General features: G+C 36.7%; 1 protein-coding gene across 1 annotated transcript in view; it reads right to left on the reverse strand.

Annotated features, from left to right (window-relative positions):
- Nucleotides 1–244: 244 nt before the first annotated feature.
- LOC104079389 (estrogen receptor-like) overlaps nt 245–16,426 on the reverse strand; it is a 45,159-nt gene continuing 28,977 nt past the window's right edge. Inside the window, exons 2-3 of the mRNA XM_009581420.1 lie at nt 14,433–14,623; nt 245–504 (exon numbers count right to left, since the gene is read on the reverse strand). Coding sequence (XP_009579715.1) covers nt 245–504; nt 14,433–14,623 — 451 coding nt within the window. The remainder of the gene's footprint in view (nt 505–14,432; nt 14,624–16,426) is intronic.

Here is a 16,426-nt window from a genome sequence, read left to right on the forward strand (position 1 = left end):
TTTAATGAATATGGACTGATCTGAGGCTACCAGTGCTTTTCACGCTGAACTGCAAAATGCTACAAAATCTTGGGTTAAGTTTAACTCATCATGATCTGGAGTCTACCACGAGAGACCAATAAAATAATGAATTAAAAATATTAACAGAAGAATCCTAACTCTATCAAAATCAATGTTCCTATTAATTTTGATGCAAATTTGGGCAAGAATTATAGCATGGTATTTGGGAGTTTTTACTTTTTATTTAATCGTTCTTTGATTTAATCCACTTCAGCTCAATAAAATTAGTTGCCTCCTCCTTTAGGAACCATATCAGCTGTCCAATGAAATTAAAAGACAGGAAGGCAGACACCGATGCTGAGGATTTGTTGATTGCTGTGTACATACCACCTTTCATCATTCCCACTTCATAGCATTTTCTTAGTCGGCAAGCCTGGCAACTCTTTCTTCTGTTCTTGTCGATGGTGCACTGGTTAGTAGCAGGACACATGTAGTCATTGTGCCCTGTAAAACCAGAGGGAAAGTAAGGGTACAGTTATACACAGACATAACAAAACTGCCTACGATATGCTTTCTTACTTTTCGTAAGTAATATGAATACTAAATACTTTTGAGTATTTAGTACGGCATCTAACATCTCCGGAAGAAGGTAGCGTTACTATCATAATCTATCATAAAAGTATTGATACGGATAGTGAATCTAACATCTATTCACAATACATTTATTCACAAGTTCTTTAAAAGTACTATTAAAAACACAAATTACAACATCTGTAGAATAATTAAAATAATGAACAATTAAAGCAGTCACAAAAGAGGATAGGTTAATATGAACAAGTCCCTTGACTTCCTTGCTCTTAACCTGAGAAATACAATGCCATCTGGTGCGTGTGCCTGTGTTGATGTTTAACCGATAGACTGCACAAAACGGTTAGAGGTTTACAGAATTAAAAAGGCTTATGCACAGAACATTTTTTGGTACCTACCACAATCTGGGCAGTTAAGAAACAAATGACAACAACGTAAAATAGAAGCAACAAACTTTAATTAATCGTATCTCAGGGATAAATCAGTCTCTAATTCCAATTGCATGTCTACTGATATATGCAAAAACCTTTTGCATGACAAATTCTTAAATTACCATACCAAACCAAGTTTGGTACTGGTACCTTTTCCTTCAGAGCTCCGCTTCCTCATTTATTACCCTCTACATCTCAATTCTTGTTACAAGCATTTTCAGCGTACCATAATTTGTTACTGCCAACAAGCCTCTATTCCAACATTCTCTTTAAAAATGTGTGCTTAAACCTGCTATAAAACTATTTTCCAACCATAGACAAAGTTTAACAAGGACAAAAAAGACTATCCAAAATGATCTTATTGGTGCTCTGTATTCATCTAAACACAACTAAGGTACAGCACACAACGAAACAATTTTACTGCAGAACTGTTTGTTCTTTCTTTCAGGTCAAGGGATCAGCTTGAGGTAGAGTAGGGTGGAGGTTTGACAGAGGCCTTGGTCTCATCAAATCATCTATCCTTGACTAGAAATTAGAAAATAGAGTAAAAATTACTATCAGATTACACCAAGAACATCTGTTCTTTAATGCTACGTAACTGGGATCCAATCAAAATAAGCAGCCAAACTGTAAACATGTTAATATGGTGACAGCTGACTACACTGCCCCAAATAGACAGAATTATTATTTTTCAGCTCTACTTGACAGAACAGTATAATACTGGAAAAATCTGAATCCACAGGCTTTGCTCCAGGACTGCAGTAAAAAGGTAGAACAGAAACACTACCTCAACCTCAGCATGAAAGACCATTTTAATTTTCAGTTCCTCTGGTAGGATACAGACTGTTCTATATCTGATTCAAAACATTTCACATGTAAGGAAAAAAAAGTCGAGTCAGAAAGAAAACAGCCTCAACCATAACAAAAATGCAATATCTACAGGGAAAAGGAGCAAAAAGGGAAAGCCATGTTTTTAAGAAAATGCACTTTTTTTGGTCACACTAAACAGCAGAAAAAGATTGTAGCACCTGACCTCAATTGCCAGTCTTGTCTTATAAGCCAAGCTCTGAAATAGCATGAGAGAAAGACAGAAAACTATAATTACTCTTGTTAAAAACAAAGACTTTGACAGAGTATCTGATCTTCTTCCTAGTGAAGTTAAAAGGTAAATTCACAAGGGGAACGAGAACAGGCTCTGAATTCAGCAAATAATTCAGAACACCATTTAGCTCTCTGTAAAATAAGCAGATAAACGTTCCCACGTAGGTCAAAGCTGAACACATGAACAAGCTTACCACTTTTGCTGGACTGGCTGATGATCATAAGGTTCAACTCTTAAAAAAAAAAAAATGACAGTATGCAAAACTCAAAAATCAAGTGGAATCAATATCAGCAGGACAGCCATCCTTTTTCACAGTGCTTATGTGGGTGATAACATTTTCTTTTGCTCTGAACCTAGATTTCCTTATGCAAACTGCAAATTTTTGGGAATAGGCATTTGGTTTGTAGAATAATACATAAAATAATCCTATTTGTGATAGAGCTACAGTCCCTATTGAAATTAAAATGATTCATATTATCATATTTTTACATTGAAAAGTTTTACCTTAAATATACACTATAAAGGTTAGCATAATTAGTCTGTTTTCATGCGCATGACCTGCACCTTAGACAATCCACTCTTCTTTCAAAGTGCTTGACAGACTTCACAGAATAAAACCTGTAAAATTTTGAACGCAAAAAAGGAAAGATCTGTGTGTGAGGGGCATGCTTCTTCAGATTACAAGTGCCACAGTAATGTCACTGTTTAGACTTCATATTTGCTGTAAATCTGGGAAGAAGATAATGCATTTAATGTTTCTCATAAGTTTTGGTTTAGTTTAACCAACATACCTTCAGAAGACTGGAAAAGATGTAAGCAACAAGAAGAAATTGTTTGATAATTAGAGTATACAGTAGAAATGATTATCAAATTAGTCAGGGAAGAAGAAAGAAACCATGGGAAGAAGGAAGGCAGGAGCCTCTCCTGCTTCTCCACAATGCCATCTGATTTCAAGTATTCAGTCACAGGAAGTGAGGAAGGAAGTTTCCTTTGCAAGGCACAGATACAGGCTAGGGCAGTCTAGCTTGGGGTGGCATGGAAGGGAAAAAGGTAGAAGAACACAATTAAAGAATAGGTAACATGCAAAGACAATTGTCTTTTAATTATTCTACCTTTTATTTTATCCTTAACGCTCATGTCTCAGCAAAATTGATTCTGAACAATCTGACTTACTAGAAGGGATTTCTCACGGGTAGGAATTATCAACGTAAGAGTGGGACACATCAACAGGTGCCCAGCTGCCCTGCACTTCGTTTTCATGGTATCCAAAGAGTAATACATGCTAGAAGAGAGGCTAATTAGGCCATTTGGATGGTTCATATCACAGGAATACCGAGAGGAAGAAATGTCTTCAGTGATCACTGATACTCGTAAAGGGAAGCACATACCACTTGGACCTTGTGGTCTTATTGGGTTTTTTTAAAATAAATTATCAGATAACCTGCACAAAATTAAAGGCAGTGAGTTTAGTAGGGTAGACCCCCTACTTTTAATCCCCCCATATGTATGACTTGCACTGTCATGAGCCACAAAGGAAGAGTTTAAGGGAGCTATTGGAGGAGCTAGAGGAGGGATAGTCTGTTTCTTATGATATCTCACACATTGTACTTTTTAAAACAGTAAAAATAATATTAAGTACTTTTATAGCACTTTATCATATGCTAAGGTCTTTCCAGAACAGCATGCAAAGATCTGGCTCTTTTCACAAAACACTAATTTTAGATGTGACAATCTGTATGATGACCAACAGTGGAGGGGGGGAAGATGAGGAAGCAAAGTGTCAACAAGAAGATAATGGCTGAAATTAGGATGATTTTGAGTTTATTCCAACCCAGCCTGTCATTGTCAGAGCTTTTTCTTACTGCACATGCAGTCTGACTTTCTCTCGTCACCATGAGTCATGTGGCTAGTATTTATATTCAGACACTCATCGCTATCCATCTAAGGGTTCTCAATATAGCTGTGGTGTACGCAACAGCAGCTCATGCTTGAATCGGAGTGGGCAGATGGTTTATCTGTGGGGGCTTCAGTCAGCAGAACACTTCATATTTCTTTAAAGTTAAGTGTGACTACAATCAGCAGAACATTTAAGCATCTGTGTACTTCTAGGAAGTAGTCCCAGCACAGTATATATGGTTAAAGTTAAGTAAATTCTTGAGTGTTTCACTGAATTGCAGCTTTGAAGAGCGGAGTGCATTTTGTCCTTGAACAGCAGGGATGAAAATTGGGGTCATATTAATACATCAACAGCAATTAACATAACACAGAAACATTTTTTTTCCTTAAGTGTGTAAACAGTTGTCATATTATATTCCAATAACCATCAAGATTAGCCTGTGGGAATGATTAGTTTAAGCGGTACAAAATTTGTACAAAAAAATGAACTAAAGAAACCAACATGGCGGCATGCCAGCTTAAGAATGCTTAATGACAATTCTACAAACCCAACAAAGGAACATTTTTGTCAGGTGAATTTTGTATGACATCTAGACTGACGTAGTTGAATTGACTCATCATACATTTCAAACAAAGCCAGTAATAATTATTAATCTTTTACTAATATGTGCTTTTCCTTTAATTATTTTTTTATTTTCAATCCTCATGTCACACAAATTTCTTAAACTATTCTTTATCTATCTTCATAAGGTATCTGCCAGGTTAGCCATTCCCTGTGGAAGCACCAGGTCCTTCTATGATCTTATTCTGACAGTGAGATTAGCAGAATTTCATACACGTAGATGAAGGGAAGGCTAGAGTATAGACTTTATCCACACCTTAAAGTGCCAAACAAATAATGAGTGGGAAGACTGCAAACAAAAAGCAAAACCTTGGAAAGAATAGCCTCAACAGCAAATTGAAAGTTTTCATAAATGGTAAAAAGAAAAAAAAATAGCACCTGGACATTGCATATGCTAACCCAGTATGAACAAATAAATGCTGAATGTAAAATAAAAACTTATACAAATTTTAAATTAGAGTGCCCCAATAAAACTGCACTGATTGATTTTAAAATCTCAAAAAAAAAAGAAGGTTATGTCTAATTCCTTCATAAGCATAGACACTCAACTTCACAGCTTAATTACCCTCAGACAAGGTCTTTGGATTTGGAACTTATGTTCTCTTAGCAACTACCCAGCACTGCTGAGAAAATTAATCATTTTCTGTTTTTAAACTAGCAAGACATTACCACATGTGACAGTAAGGAAAAGGGCCTATAAGACTGTAAAACATACTTCCTTTGCTTCCAGTGAGGAAGTCCTCCTTCCATGAATACCTTGGAAAGAAAGATCACAGAACCACTGAAGAATGAGAAAGGATGAAAGGTTAAAATCTATATACTCTGTATTATGTCCTTCTGCTGTGTCATGTAGCTCCCACACTGAGTGTTCACCTTCTAGTGGAATCTTCTTGCCTTCATGTACGTACAGCACTGTTCACATGAGCAGTTAATTCAAGCCAAATGATTATGATACTAACTTTTTCTTTAACCTTTCCATATACTATTTCAGCTAACAGGAAAAACGAAGAAAGAAGAATGAGAATGGGCATTGCATGAGGATACCAAACCTGCTGCCATCTCACCAGTTTAATAACGCATGAACATACACATTGAGAAAGGATGACATATAAAGGGTAAAACACTATTTAACTTTATAAATATATAAATAAAAAATTATATTTTCTACTCCAGCAGATAATTTCAAAGTTTTTATTATTGGCCTTAGTCCTAAAATTTCAATTGATGTTTCATCTACTACTTCAGGATTATGATACTATGTGCAAAGTCTACTTCTACCCCAATTCCATTCCCATCTTTTTTAATTTTATACAAGGTAACAAAATAGGAAGTATATTTTTTCCTCATGACAAGGAAAAAAAGATGCCAATCCAGATCCCAATCTCTACAAAATCTGGCAAGGAGTGTGACATCTAGTTTCTGTTTCCCTATCTGATAAATCACAATTGTTTTAAAGCCTTGGCACGTGATTAAACCAACAGCTGTGTTAAAGGAAAAACTCCCACAATGTATTACTCACAAACATCTCAATACGATCCCCCCAGAGAAAAAAAGCATTTTCAGAGAGTCATAGGCACGCCATGGCTATCTGATTCCCATAGACTTTGAATGAAATCTCTTATATTTTTAGCTTCCCAGTTTATTTGAGCTAAAATGGGAAGGGGTGGAATTCTACTACAGAAAACTCCCACAACTAATATAAAGAGGGCAAAAAGTTAAAAATATTGCAAATTACTCTTGTGCACTTAGAATCCAATCAATTGTTAGCAACAAGAAAATTGGTATAACTCTATTTTTATTCCAGGTATAACATCAGGTTTTGGATTGTGATGGGACCTATTGAGTAAGTTTAGCTAGCCTTATTTTATATTTGGATCTTTGGTACCTGAGTGTTTCCTGGTATCATAAAGATTGCAGGGAGCTGTAATGTATTTGTCCTCACTGTACCCCTGTAAAGGAAGTGCTGATATTTGTATTTTATGGAGCCGGGGGGAGATGGGATGGGATTCTCACTGCGCAGAGTGTGCAGTGGACGTGGGCATTTCTAAGCACAGTGAGTTTTCCACATTGAAGTCTGTGAAACTGAAACTGTAAAACAGTCAACTCCTGGTTTGTTAAATTATTATACTAATCCTTAACATCAGTATTTTCTGTCTATGTACTACATTCTCACACAAAGTAAAACCTAGTTATGCTCTTCTTTCATTTACTGATATATATCTGTGCTCCTTGGTTTGCTCGCTTATACCTTAACATTATCCATGCTCTATGGAAGATTCATCCATTTTATAATCAGAAGGGTCAACAAAGATAACAGCCTGTTGTCCTGCATATCTGTAGCCACGTTTTAGAGTGGGGAATAAATGTGTTATTTATAACAAAGGAAGTCCAACTATTTCAATAATTTGTGACTAAATTAAATCAAATCTTTGAGAGAACTATGTAATCTTATTCAAAGAATTCAGACAATGAGATATTTACCACATCTGTTACTAAATTATACCAGCGGTTAATTGCCATGCTAGTTCTTTTACAGTAACTCTGAACTAGTACACATACTTCAATAAAGTTTGTTAATAGTCTCCTATTGGAAATAAATTATGTCAAAGATCACTTCATGCACTTCCATTACATTTATCATTTTAGTCATCTTACACAGTTCTCTCTAGTTTGATTTCCACTTTTCAAAAGTGACTGCAAAGGACAACTTAACCTACAGAAGATCTGAAAGTTCGTGGGAGTGAAACTTATGGAGCCAGTTTAAATCAATAAACCCACCTGAGTTAAATGAGGTTACAAAAACATATTTCCCTTCACACTCTCTAAAACCAAGTGGAACAGTTAAGCACTTTCCTGCTGGACGAACAAACATGTTCTCTCGTAATTTGTAAACATAAAGCTCTTTTTTTCTTTTTTTTTTTCTGTGTGAATATTTTGAACTGCTTACAGGCTCAGCCCTGAGCTAGGAGTAATGTGAGTTTCTAAATGAAATATTCATTAAATACTTGCAACACAAAATACTGTTTAAGTTTTTTTGTCGTTCGATATGGCACAACAATCATATTCCAAAGGAAGTAAAACACCATTAAATCTAATAATACAAGATACGTTAAGTACAGCTTCTAAGGGCTAGGAATTTTGTCTAGGAGGTGGGAAAAGCTTTAGACTTGGCAGAGGAAGAACCAGTGACCATTTATAAAATCAAGTAACAATTGGTAAAGTGTTCTCTACCTTCTGGTAAAGAGTGTTGCCCAACTTCAGAAAGTCTTTCAACATTGCCTGGAGTGACATTTCATATATCAGCTAGGAAAATATAGTTTAGATGATTTCAGAAAACCAGTCTCAGGGAAGAACTATCAAAGTTCATTGTTACAATGGAAGCTGATATTGAATGAGGCTCCATAGTGTCTGTCCTGGATCCAGTTCTATACAGTATTTTCCTCACTGATGGCTAATGGACTGGAGTATTTATTTTATTAAATGTTATTCATTTGTAGATGACATTTATATGTGTTAGAAGGACAGAGACTACTCTGCTATTCAGACAGAAATAAATCTGAAATAAATGTCAGGAGTCTACAGGATAAGAATTCTAAATTATCTTGGCAAACTGGAGATAGCACATGGGAAAAAACAGTACAAAAGTAAGGACCAGTACAAATCACTACATTGAAATGGGAATAATCAGATGCACAAAACAAGATGGGGAAGAAGTGGTTTCTTCTCTAGAAAAGTATGCTTGAGTTTATTCTGCATTACACACTGATTATGACTGGACAGTGTCATGTTTCTGTAAATAAGGCAAACATTACAGTGTGATAGATGTAGACAAATACCGCTGGCTGGGCTTGTAAGGTAATCCTATTGCTCTGTTCGGTACTTGTAAAGCATCACATAGAAGGAAATCATGCTTCAAGAAAAAAAGAAAACAGGACAGGTGGAGAATCTCCAAAGTAGGGCAACTAGAAGATTAGAAGTCTAGAAAACAAAACCTATAACAAAAGGTTGAACAAACCGTGTTTCTTCCGGTTAGGTAAAACAAAATAATTTTTTTTTTTTTAAAGTGTGATAGCAATCTTCCATGCTTTAAAGGTTGTTGCAGAAGGAAAGCAAACAATTTTTTTCTGTGGCATGATAGACGGGAAAATAAGTGATGAGCTTAACCCTCAGGAGGGAAGATTCAAATTTCATAGTAGCCTTCAAAGATAAGGAGAATAAAACATTGGATCAGGCTACATGTTTTTAAGAAGCAGTTCAATAAGCATATATAAGAAATTGGCAACAGTTGATCCTATCACAGGACAGAAAGATGAACTAGAGCTCAAGGTCCACCGCAGCCCTATGAATTGCTTAGACCATGAAAAATAAGGAAGTATCCTGGATGCAAACATCTTAAGTCACTGCCACATCCATGCTGAACGCAGCACTTAAAACTTGCTGGAAAAGTACCACATTCAAAATTGCCTTACCCGGAAAAAAGAGGTATTGACTCTTGCCTTTCAATAACACCCAAGTTCCTGAAACAAGATCACCATCAATTAGACTGCTGATATTAAAAATACACATCAGGGGACAACGATCAGAGATGTGTTTAACTCAAGGGGCTCTAGAGAAAAACTACTAAAAACAAAAAAATAAATCAAAAGCAGTTTCAGAAGAACCTGGCTGACCACAGGCTGTTAGAGCAGTCCCAATGATGTCTAAACCCTGATAGACTTTCCAAACACACATTTTCTAGCCTTCGAACTTCCAACAGTCACCTACCTCTCAAACTGGAACCATGCATTTTCTACCCTGAGACTAGATACCGGTCTGCAGCCCCCTGTTTATTGGCTGTGATTACCTCTGCTAGTCTCACTTAGGTTCATGTTTTGTAGTTTTGCTGGACAACTCATAGAATCAGTGTACAAGCTTAGTCTTATTAGGGAGTTTCTGTCTTCTTGGCTGCAGGATCTGTGCAGCGTTTGCAGCTGTTATCAAACAGATTACAAAAATACCACGAAAACAGAAGACAATAATGGAAAGTTAAAGGGAAGACCTCAGAAACCTCCCAAATTGACAATATTGCAATTGCTGCGCTGCAGCATTACTTAAACACCCACTTGTTAAGCGTGTTTTACCGGTGAAATTCTCTCCAACTCAGACGAAAATATGTATATATTACCACCACTCCTAGAATTAAAGTTTGAACTACATACTTTCAACAAAGTACAGGTCTGTCGCTGTGAAGTTAAAACAATTGATAACACTCAAAGTCTACTGCCAAAACTCTCCTACTTGATGGTTAGGAGGCGTAACTTAAATAAAATCCATGTTCAAGCCACACAACTAAAATACTTCCCAGCTTCAAGAATTCCTGCACTTCGCAGACTACTATATCTCTGTGATCAAGACATTAATGGCAGGCCTCTGGAATCCCTCAGCAAGGCTCTTCATCCATTCTCAGATGCCAACCTGTTCTTGCTGGATTTGTACTGCCCCCCATCATGCAGTAATTCTTAACTGAATATTTGTGAAATATCCCAGATTTTTGTCTGTGAGAAAAGGCAGAAAAGATGCACCTGAAAAACATCAGAAGGGCATATGGAGGAGGCAGGGAAATAGAACTGGGGATTTCTAAAATACTTCAGCAATTCTGAGATCAAGATACCCTCCAGTGTAAGGAGTTACCCCTCACTTGTTCTGAATCCCTTGTGCTCCCACTGGCCGTTCTCAGCCCCACGTATGTAGGCATTTGCTGAAAGCTTGTCAGAGGCGGTAAGAGTAACTCCTTCCTGTCCCATACCCTTTGTTTGCTATCCAAAAACCAAGAGAATATAAAAGGAGGGGGAAAGAATGTGTGAGTCACAAGCGGATTTTTAATTTGTAAATGGCATTTGTAAGGCTGATGTTGAAATACTTCATCCAATTCTGACATCTAAATTTTAAAGAGGCTATTATGGGTGCCGGGGGATCAGGAAAGGTGCAAAGACAAAGGACTCAGAAGATAGAAAGATATACAGCAGGAGATTGAAACATTTTAGTTCACTTAAGATATCAAGGTGATTTGATTGTAACAACTTAAGTTATAAGAACTTCCCACAGGAGAGAGATACTAGATACTAAGTCTGGTTTGTGGATGTGATGTAAAAGCCAAAGCAGTTCAAATTAGAAAGGTAATTTTTCAGCAGATGGGAGCACAAGTCATTAGAATAAGCAGTCATTGTAAGAAAGCTCTTGAGCCCACAGATCAAGGCTGGGCATCTTCTAAAAGATTTACCTCCATCAAGTTACTGGGCTTTGTACATGGATAGCGTAAAAAGTTTGTATTGAGAGAAGACCAGACTTAATGATCTAATGGCCCTTCTTGGTCTTAAAATCCATAAATATTTTAGTAGAGAAGTACAGTGTGCTGTGAAGTGACTGCTTTTTATGCTTCTGGATTCAGGTCAGTTGACCAAGTACACTCCTGAAGGCTACATATGCTGGACAAAGAATAAAGCACTCTTCTATCACCAAGCAACACAGTGTTCTTGGTGTCATATGATTTTTCTCTCCCATGAAACATTATACATTAATATCAGTCTGCACAGAGTTTTCTCAAAACAAGGTCCCAAATCACTTTTGGGACATAAACTAACAAAATAGACTGACATGGACAGTTTCAGGAGGCAGCTGAGATTTTCCACCAACAATCTGTTGTTTAAACAAAATTGAGCAGTTGCACATATTGACAGACAGTTACTAATTCAGGTTGCCTTTTAAGCTTTAACTGTTTGACAGCAAAGGACAATAACTTAGATTTAAAATTCACAAAATATTTCCAGAACCATTCCAGCTCCCCTGGATAAAAACGAAGCTATTCACCTCCACCTCGGGTAAGGTCCAATGCAGATGTGAGTTTTCACAAAATTTAAGTATATACTTATGCAAGTAAGCATAGATATCTCAGATATTGCCGAGAATAACAGATACACAGGGAGGAAATGGATTACCCCATACAGCTTGTTCATTGTTCGTGTCTGTACCCACTTTTTCCTGTGGTTCCATTAAGAACCATATAGAATGTTTGACTATAGTCTATTAGGAGCATCAAACTTCACTATAGCAATTGTCCTATGAAATCTCTGATGAGAAGTATCAAAATGACCAATCATCTCTGCATCTATATATGTATTGAGGAATACAGGACAGCAAAGCACAAAAGTAGCATGGTTATCTTGCATTTAAAGAAAGACACACTATAAACAGCAACAAAAATCTTTGCTGAAAACATTCTGTGTTACTTTCATTTACACAAACAAGTCCTGTGTACCTCAATACAGTTTAATCATATGATTCCCAGGAAATTTTTGTCCCTTTTTTAGGAACACGTATCATATATAAATGCAGATATAATAATATTTAGTCCACATATCCTTCTACACATACACCTACACTTTAGTAGTATTCATTCCTAAATATCCAATCATAACCTCTTTAAAATTATTACCATCTGCATGGTAAATGACATGTTTTCTCATGTTTTCTCATGTATTCTCAATTTAAAAATTACTGTCATTTTCATAAATTGGACACGTGTCTAATGAGAACATGTAATTGCTGAGGTAGAGATCTTTCCAGATCCAGTAGGAAATTCAAAAAATCCCTTAGTTCATCAAGACTGGGTACCTATGACTTTAAAAGTCCTTTAGAGGACTCTTCATATCATCTGTGATCAAATGACCACAATTCTCTCATAAGTACTTATATTCTAGAATTACTTTCTTGATATTAGTGGATGTCATTTTTTACGATAGCTGTGAACCACAAAAAAGGTGGATCAACTGGAGAAAGTACAGAGGAGTTTAACAAACGGGATCAGAAGTCTAGAAAGCATGTTCTACTGAAAGAAATGGGTTTGTTTAGTCTAAAAAAGAGAAGACTGAGGAAAGATATGATAACAGTCTTCAACTATGTAAAAGGTTGTTGTAATAAGCCTTCTTCATGCCCACAAGGGATAGGGCAAGAAGCAATGGGCTTAAATTAGAGCAAACATGACTTAAAGATCAAGAAAGGCATTGTACGGGACACTGGAAACTTAAGCTTTAAATTATTAAAGCTTACATACTTAAAAATTATGTTAAGTATATAAATGTAGCAAGACTAAATTTACTAATTAGCATGTACTGTAGCACAAAGAGATAACAGATCCATTGTGGAGGACCACAACATTTGTCCACATGGAGACTAGGGCAAAACCACCCAAGTGCTGACGTAGAACCATGGAACTCAATGAAACAGTCAGGTTCATTTCTTCTTCCATAATGGCCAAAAGCTGAAGATCTGTGCTGTACACTTACTTGATGACTAACTCTTACTTTTGCTTAAGAATATTTCAGTTTTCACTTTGTTGCTGACTTAGTTCAGTTCGAGTACAAGGACTGAATTTCAAAATTCTAAGAATAATTCTGATTTGGTCAGGGGAACTCAAAATGAAAAATAATGAAAAACACTCAATAAGGGAGCTGTTCTCCCTGCATCACAAGTAAATCGTTCTGATGGTAAGAGAAAAGCATTTCACCCTTTCTCCCTCCAGTGTTGCTTATTATTGACCTCTGGCTGTAACCACTCTCTTTTCTAAAAATCATTTCGATCAGTCTGGAAAAGCAGAAATACAAGTAACTATTAACTAATCACTGACATTCAAATCATTTCATCAATGCCTACCCCTCAGCCAATCTTTCACTTTTTTCTTTAAGGCGGGGAAAATTCTGAGCTGAATGCTGGAAGTCTTAACTCACCTCAGTAAGTTACCATGACTACCATGCAACAAAACAGGCAATAATCACACCTTGTGATATGAGGTAAAAACTGTTCCTCACTATGTTTACTTCAAAAAAGGAGTGACAGGAATTTTTGTGCCTATATATCAACCGGAGATTTAAAAAACTATAGAAAGCTAATTAAAGCATAACGCTTTACTACTTTTCTGTTTGGAAAGGAAGAAATCTGTTTTATTTTCTTCTCCAAAATAAGACTTAGATGCTGAACAGTACCTGTATTTTCAATAGAAACATACTTACTTCTTACTCAGTTTAGGAGATGTTGAACAAAGCAAAAAAGTATCCATTCCACAGAGTGACAGGCATTTAAATCAAGAATTATCTTGGTCACAGTAACTAATACTGTTTCTGTTAGATGCCCTTTGCCCCACTGGACACCTTGCACAGTATACTTTTACCGTGACAAGACCATGAATTAAACTGTTCTGTGTACAGTTCAAAGCCCTGCTTTGCTGACAGATAAAATTCTATTTCATCATTCATTTTCAATATTGGTTCTCAAAAGACATCTCACATCTTCAAGGAGCTGAGATTTGTACTGAACCGTCTTACTAATGGAGCACTAAATTAAGATTAATAAATCAATCAACGTGAATTAATCTTCATCTGACAGGGAATTCTCAGAAAAAATTGATTTGGATAAGAACGTAATCGCAGAAGAGAGAGATGCATAGCCTGAAAGAGTGGCCATCTTGATCCAGTATGGATTTTTAAGTTAGATTTCTCACTGCCTCCATGGTCAGACATACCTAAACCAAGGAGAACATAGAGAAGCTTTTCTCCCTCATTAATCTTGGACTAAATAACAACGTATTATATACCTGCTAGAAGCATTCACCAAGTACAGAGCTAAAAATATATGGGAGAGCACAGTAGCTGCTAATGAAAACCAATAAATGTCACTGTCCTGGGCTCAGGATGCAATCTCAAGTAGCTTCACACTCCTCAAGAGTAAAGAGTAAACATGATTCACCTGAAGAGTTTATTACCTTGAATACTCCTTTTGAAAAAAGCTTTGCATCCCTCACAAGACCAGACCCCATAATGGTAGCCTGAAGCGTAGTCGTTGCAGACAGCACAGTACCGGGTCTCCTTGGTGGACTCCATGGACAGGCTCCCTTTCTCGTTGGTACTGGACATCCTCTCCCGGATGCTGTGGCGCCTGTTATCAGAGCTTGGCCTGTTAATAGCAAAAAACAAGCATAATTCTTTCAGTGAGGTTAAGTCTCATCCACTCCTGCAGATTGTAAGAAAGAAGAGCAGATCTAGATTTGAAACAAGAAATGGACAAAAAAATAATCTTTTATCACCTTCTGTCCTGTTCTAGTTAGAAAGGTGTGGAACCAGTAAGATACAGAGGAATTTATCACAAATCAATCTGATGTTATTAGGCATTGTACCTTGAAAAATTAAAAAGCTATTTGATAAATTAATCAATTTTTCTCAAGACATTACAAAGGAATACAAAAAAATCAGCTTTTTTTTTTTTGTACCTGCTACTGTCCAAAGGGTTCAGAATGATTCAGTATCAGTAGGTAGTTTGAGAATCTGAGGCAAAAATCCCTTAGTGTTTGCATCTGAATTTGCAAGGCACTTAAATTATTAAGCAGGCTATTTTCAAGTGTTATTGCCCAATTAGAGGTGAAAACTTTCCTTACATTATCAAAGATATAATACTGCATAAAACAGTTCCTATTCTCATTACAATACCACTTTCATAAAAATTAAGAAGTGGTTTTAGCACGACAAGAAAAGTCAGAAGGTATTAAAAATTGTTGCTGAAGAATTTTTGTTCTAGTAATGTACATGTTACTGGACATGTGCTAGACATACTAGACATGCACATGACCCACACGTGCATGCTGCTGAATGAAGACCGAACAAATCTATAGTGTAAATGGCAATGAATTCACATCTAGTGAATCTGGTAAGAGGTTATTATGGGTAGCTGCTGCAGGCATGGCAAACAATATTCAAAAAGATGAGAGGATGTGAAATTACCAAGGGAACCAGCAATGAACTCTGGGATTGCTCCTGGAAGGCAAACAGCTCTTGCAAAACGTGCTTTCCAGTAAGAGTCTGCACTACAAATTGTCCGGGAGAAAAATACAATTGGGTGTGACAGCATCAGACAAGCTAAAGCATGAAGAATCTTACTGTTTAGAGTAATTATCCACTTACCATGCATGTTTTAATTGCTGATTAGTAAACAGGTGGCTCTTATCTCCCCAGAGTCCCAACATTTTCTCAAACAACCATATCCTGGTTTTGAGCGTAAGAGGCTGGGGGCTCTCTCTTTCAGATTTCTCCCTACATACCTAATTTTGCCTTATTCCCTTCTTCAGCGCAGAAAAACTTCCTCTCTTTTGATGAACCAAGGCATCTAGCACCAACAACACCTTCTTGCTCCAAACCAATACTCCCCAGCAGCTTTCTGGTTACTCTACGTATGCTCAACCATCCTCTTTCATCTAGCCAAAGTTCCCTGACATCTCCTGCTGCAGTCCATCTCAATGCCCAAAAGCTTTCTACCAGCCAAAGCCACCTGGACTCTCTCACATGTGCTGCCAGCCATGACCTCAAGACTTTTTGTATATAATTTCTGTCCCCGAATATGATATATTTTCATTGAACAGCTTTGAATGAATATCAGTTATTAGAGAAACATGAGGCCATGTTAGATGCTACTGGCATCATTCAGGAAAACTGCATTTTTTAAACCTGAAGTTCTTTAACAAGCCTTATATACCAGCTAATTTTGAAAACTTTTTTAAATAATTTTTGTTTCCTTGGGACTTGTGCAAGACAGAAGAAGCTGCGAATGGTGATGTGCTAACATAGCACAACTCTGGCTGTTTACTGAGATGGGAAAACTGGAGAGCGTCACAATTCTGACAACATGAGTTTAACAAAGTAGGCAGGGAAAAAAAAACCTTTCACATTTCAGATGTTAAAAAGTGAAAAGGTGAAAACAGTATCATTA

Source organism: Fulmarus glacialis, unplaced genomic scaffold (genome assembly GCF_000690835.1).
Source record: "Fulmarus glacialis isolate BGI_N327 unplaced genomic scaffold, ASM69083v1 scaffold2687, whole genome shotgun sequence".
Lineage (NCBI taxonomy): Eukaryota > Metazoa > Chordata > Aves > Procellariiformes > Procellariidae > Fulmarus > Fulmarus glacialis.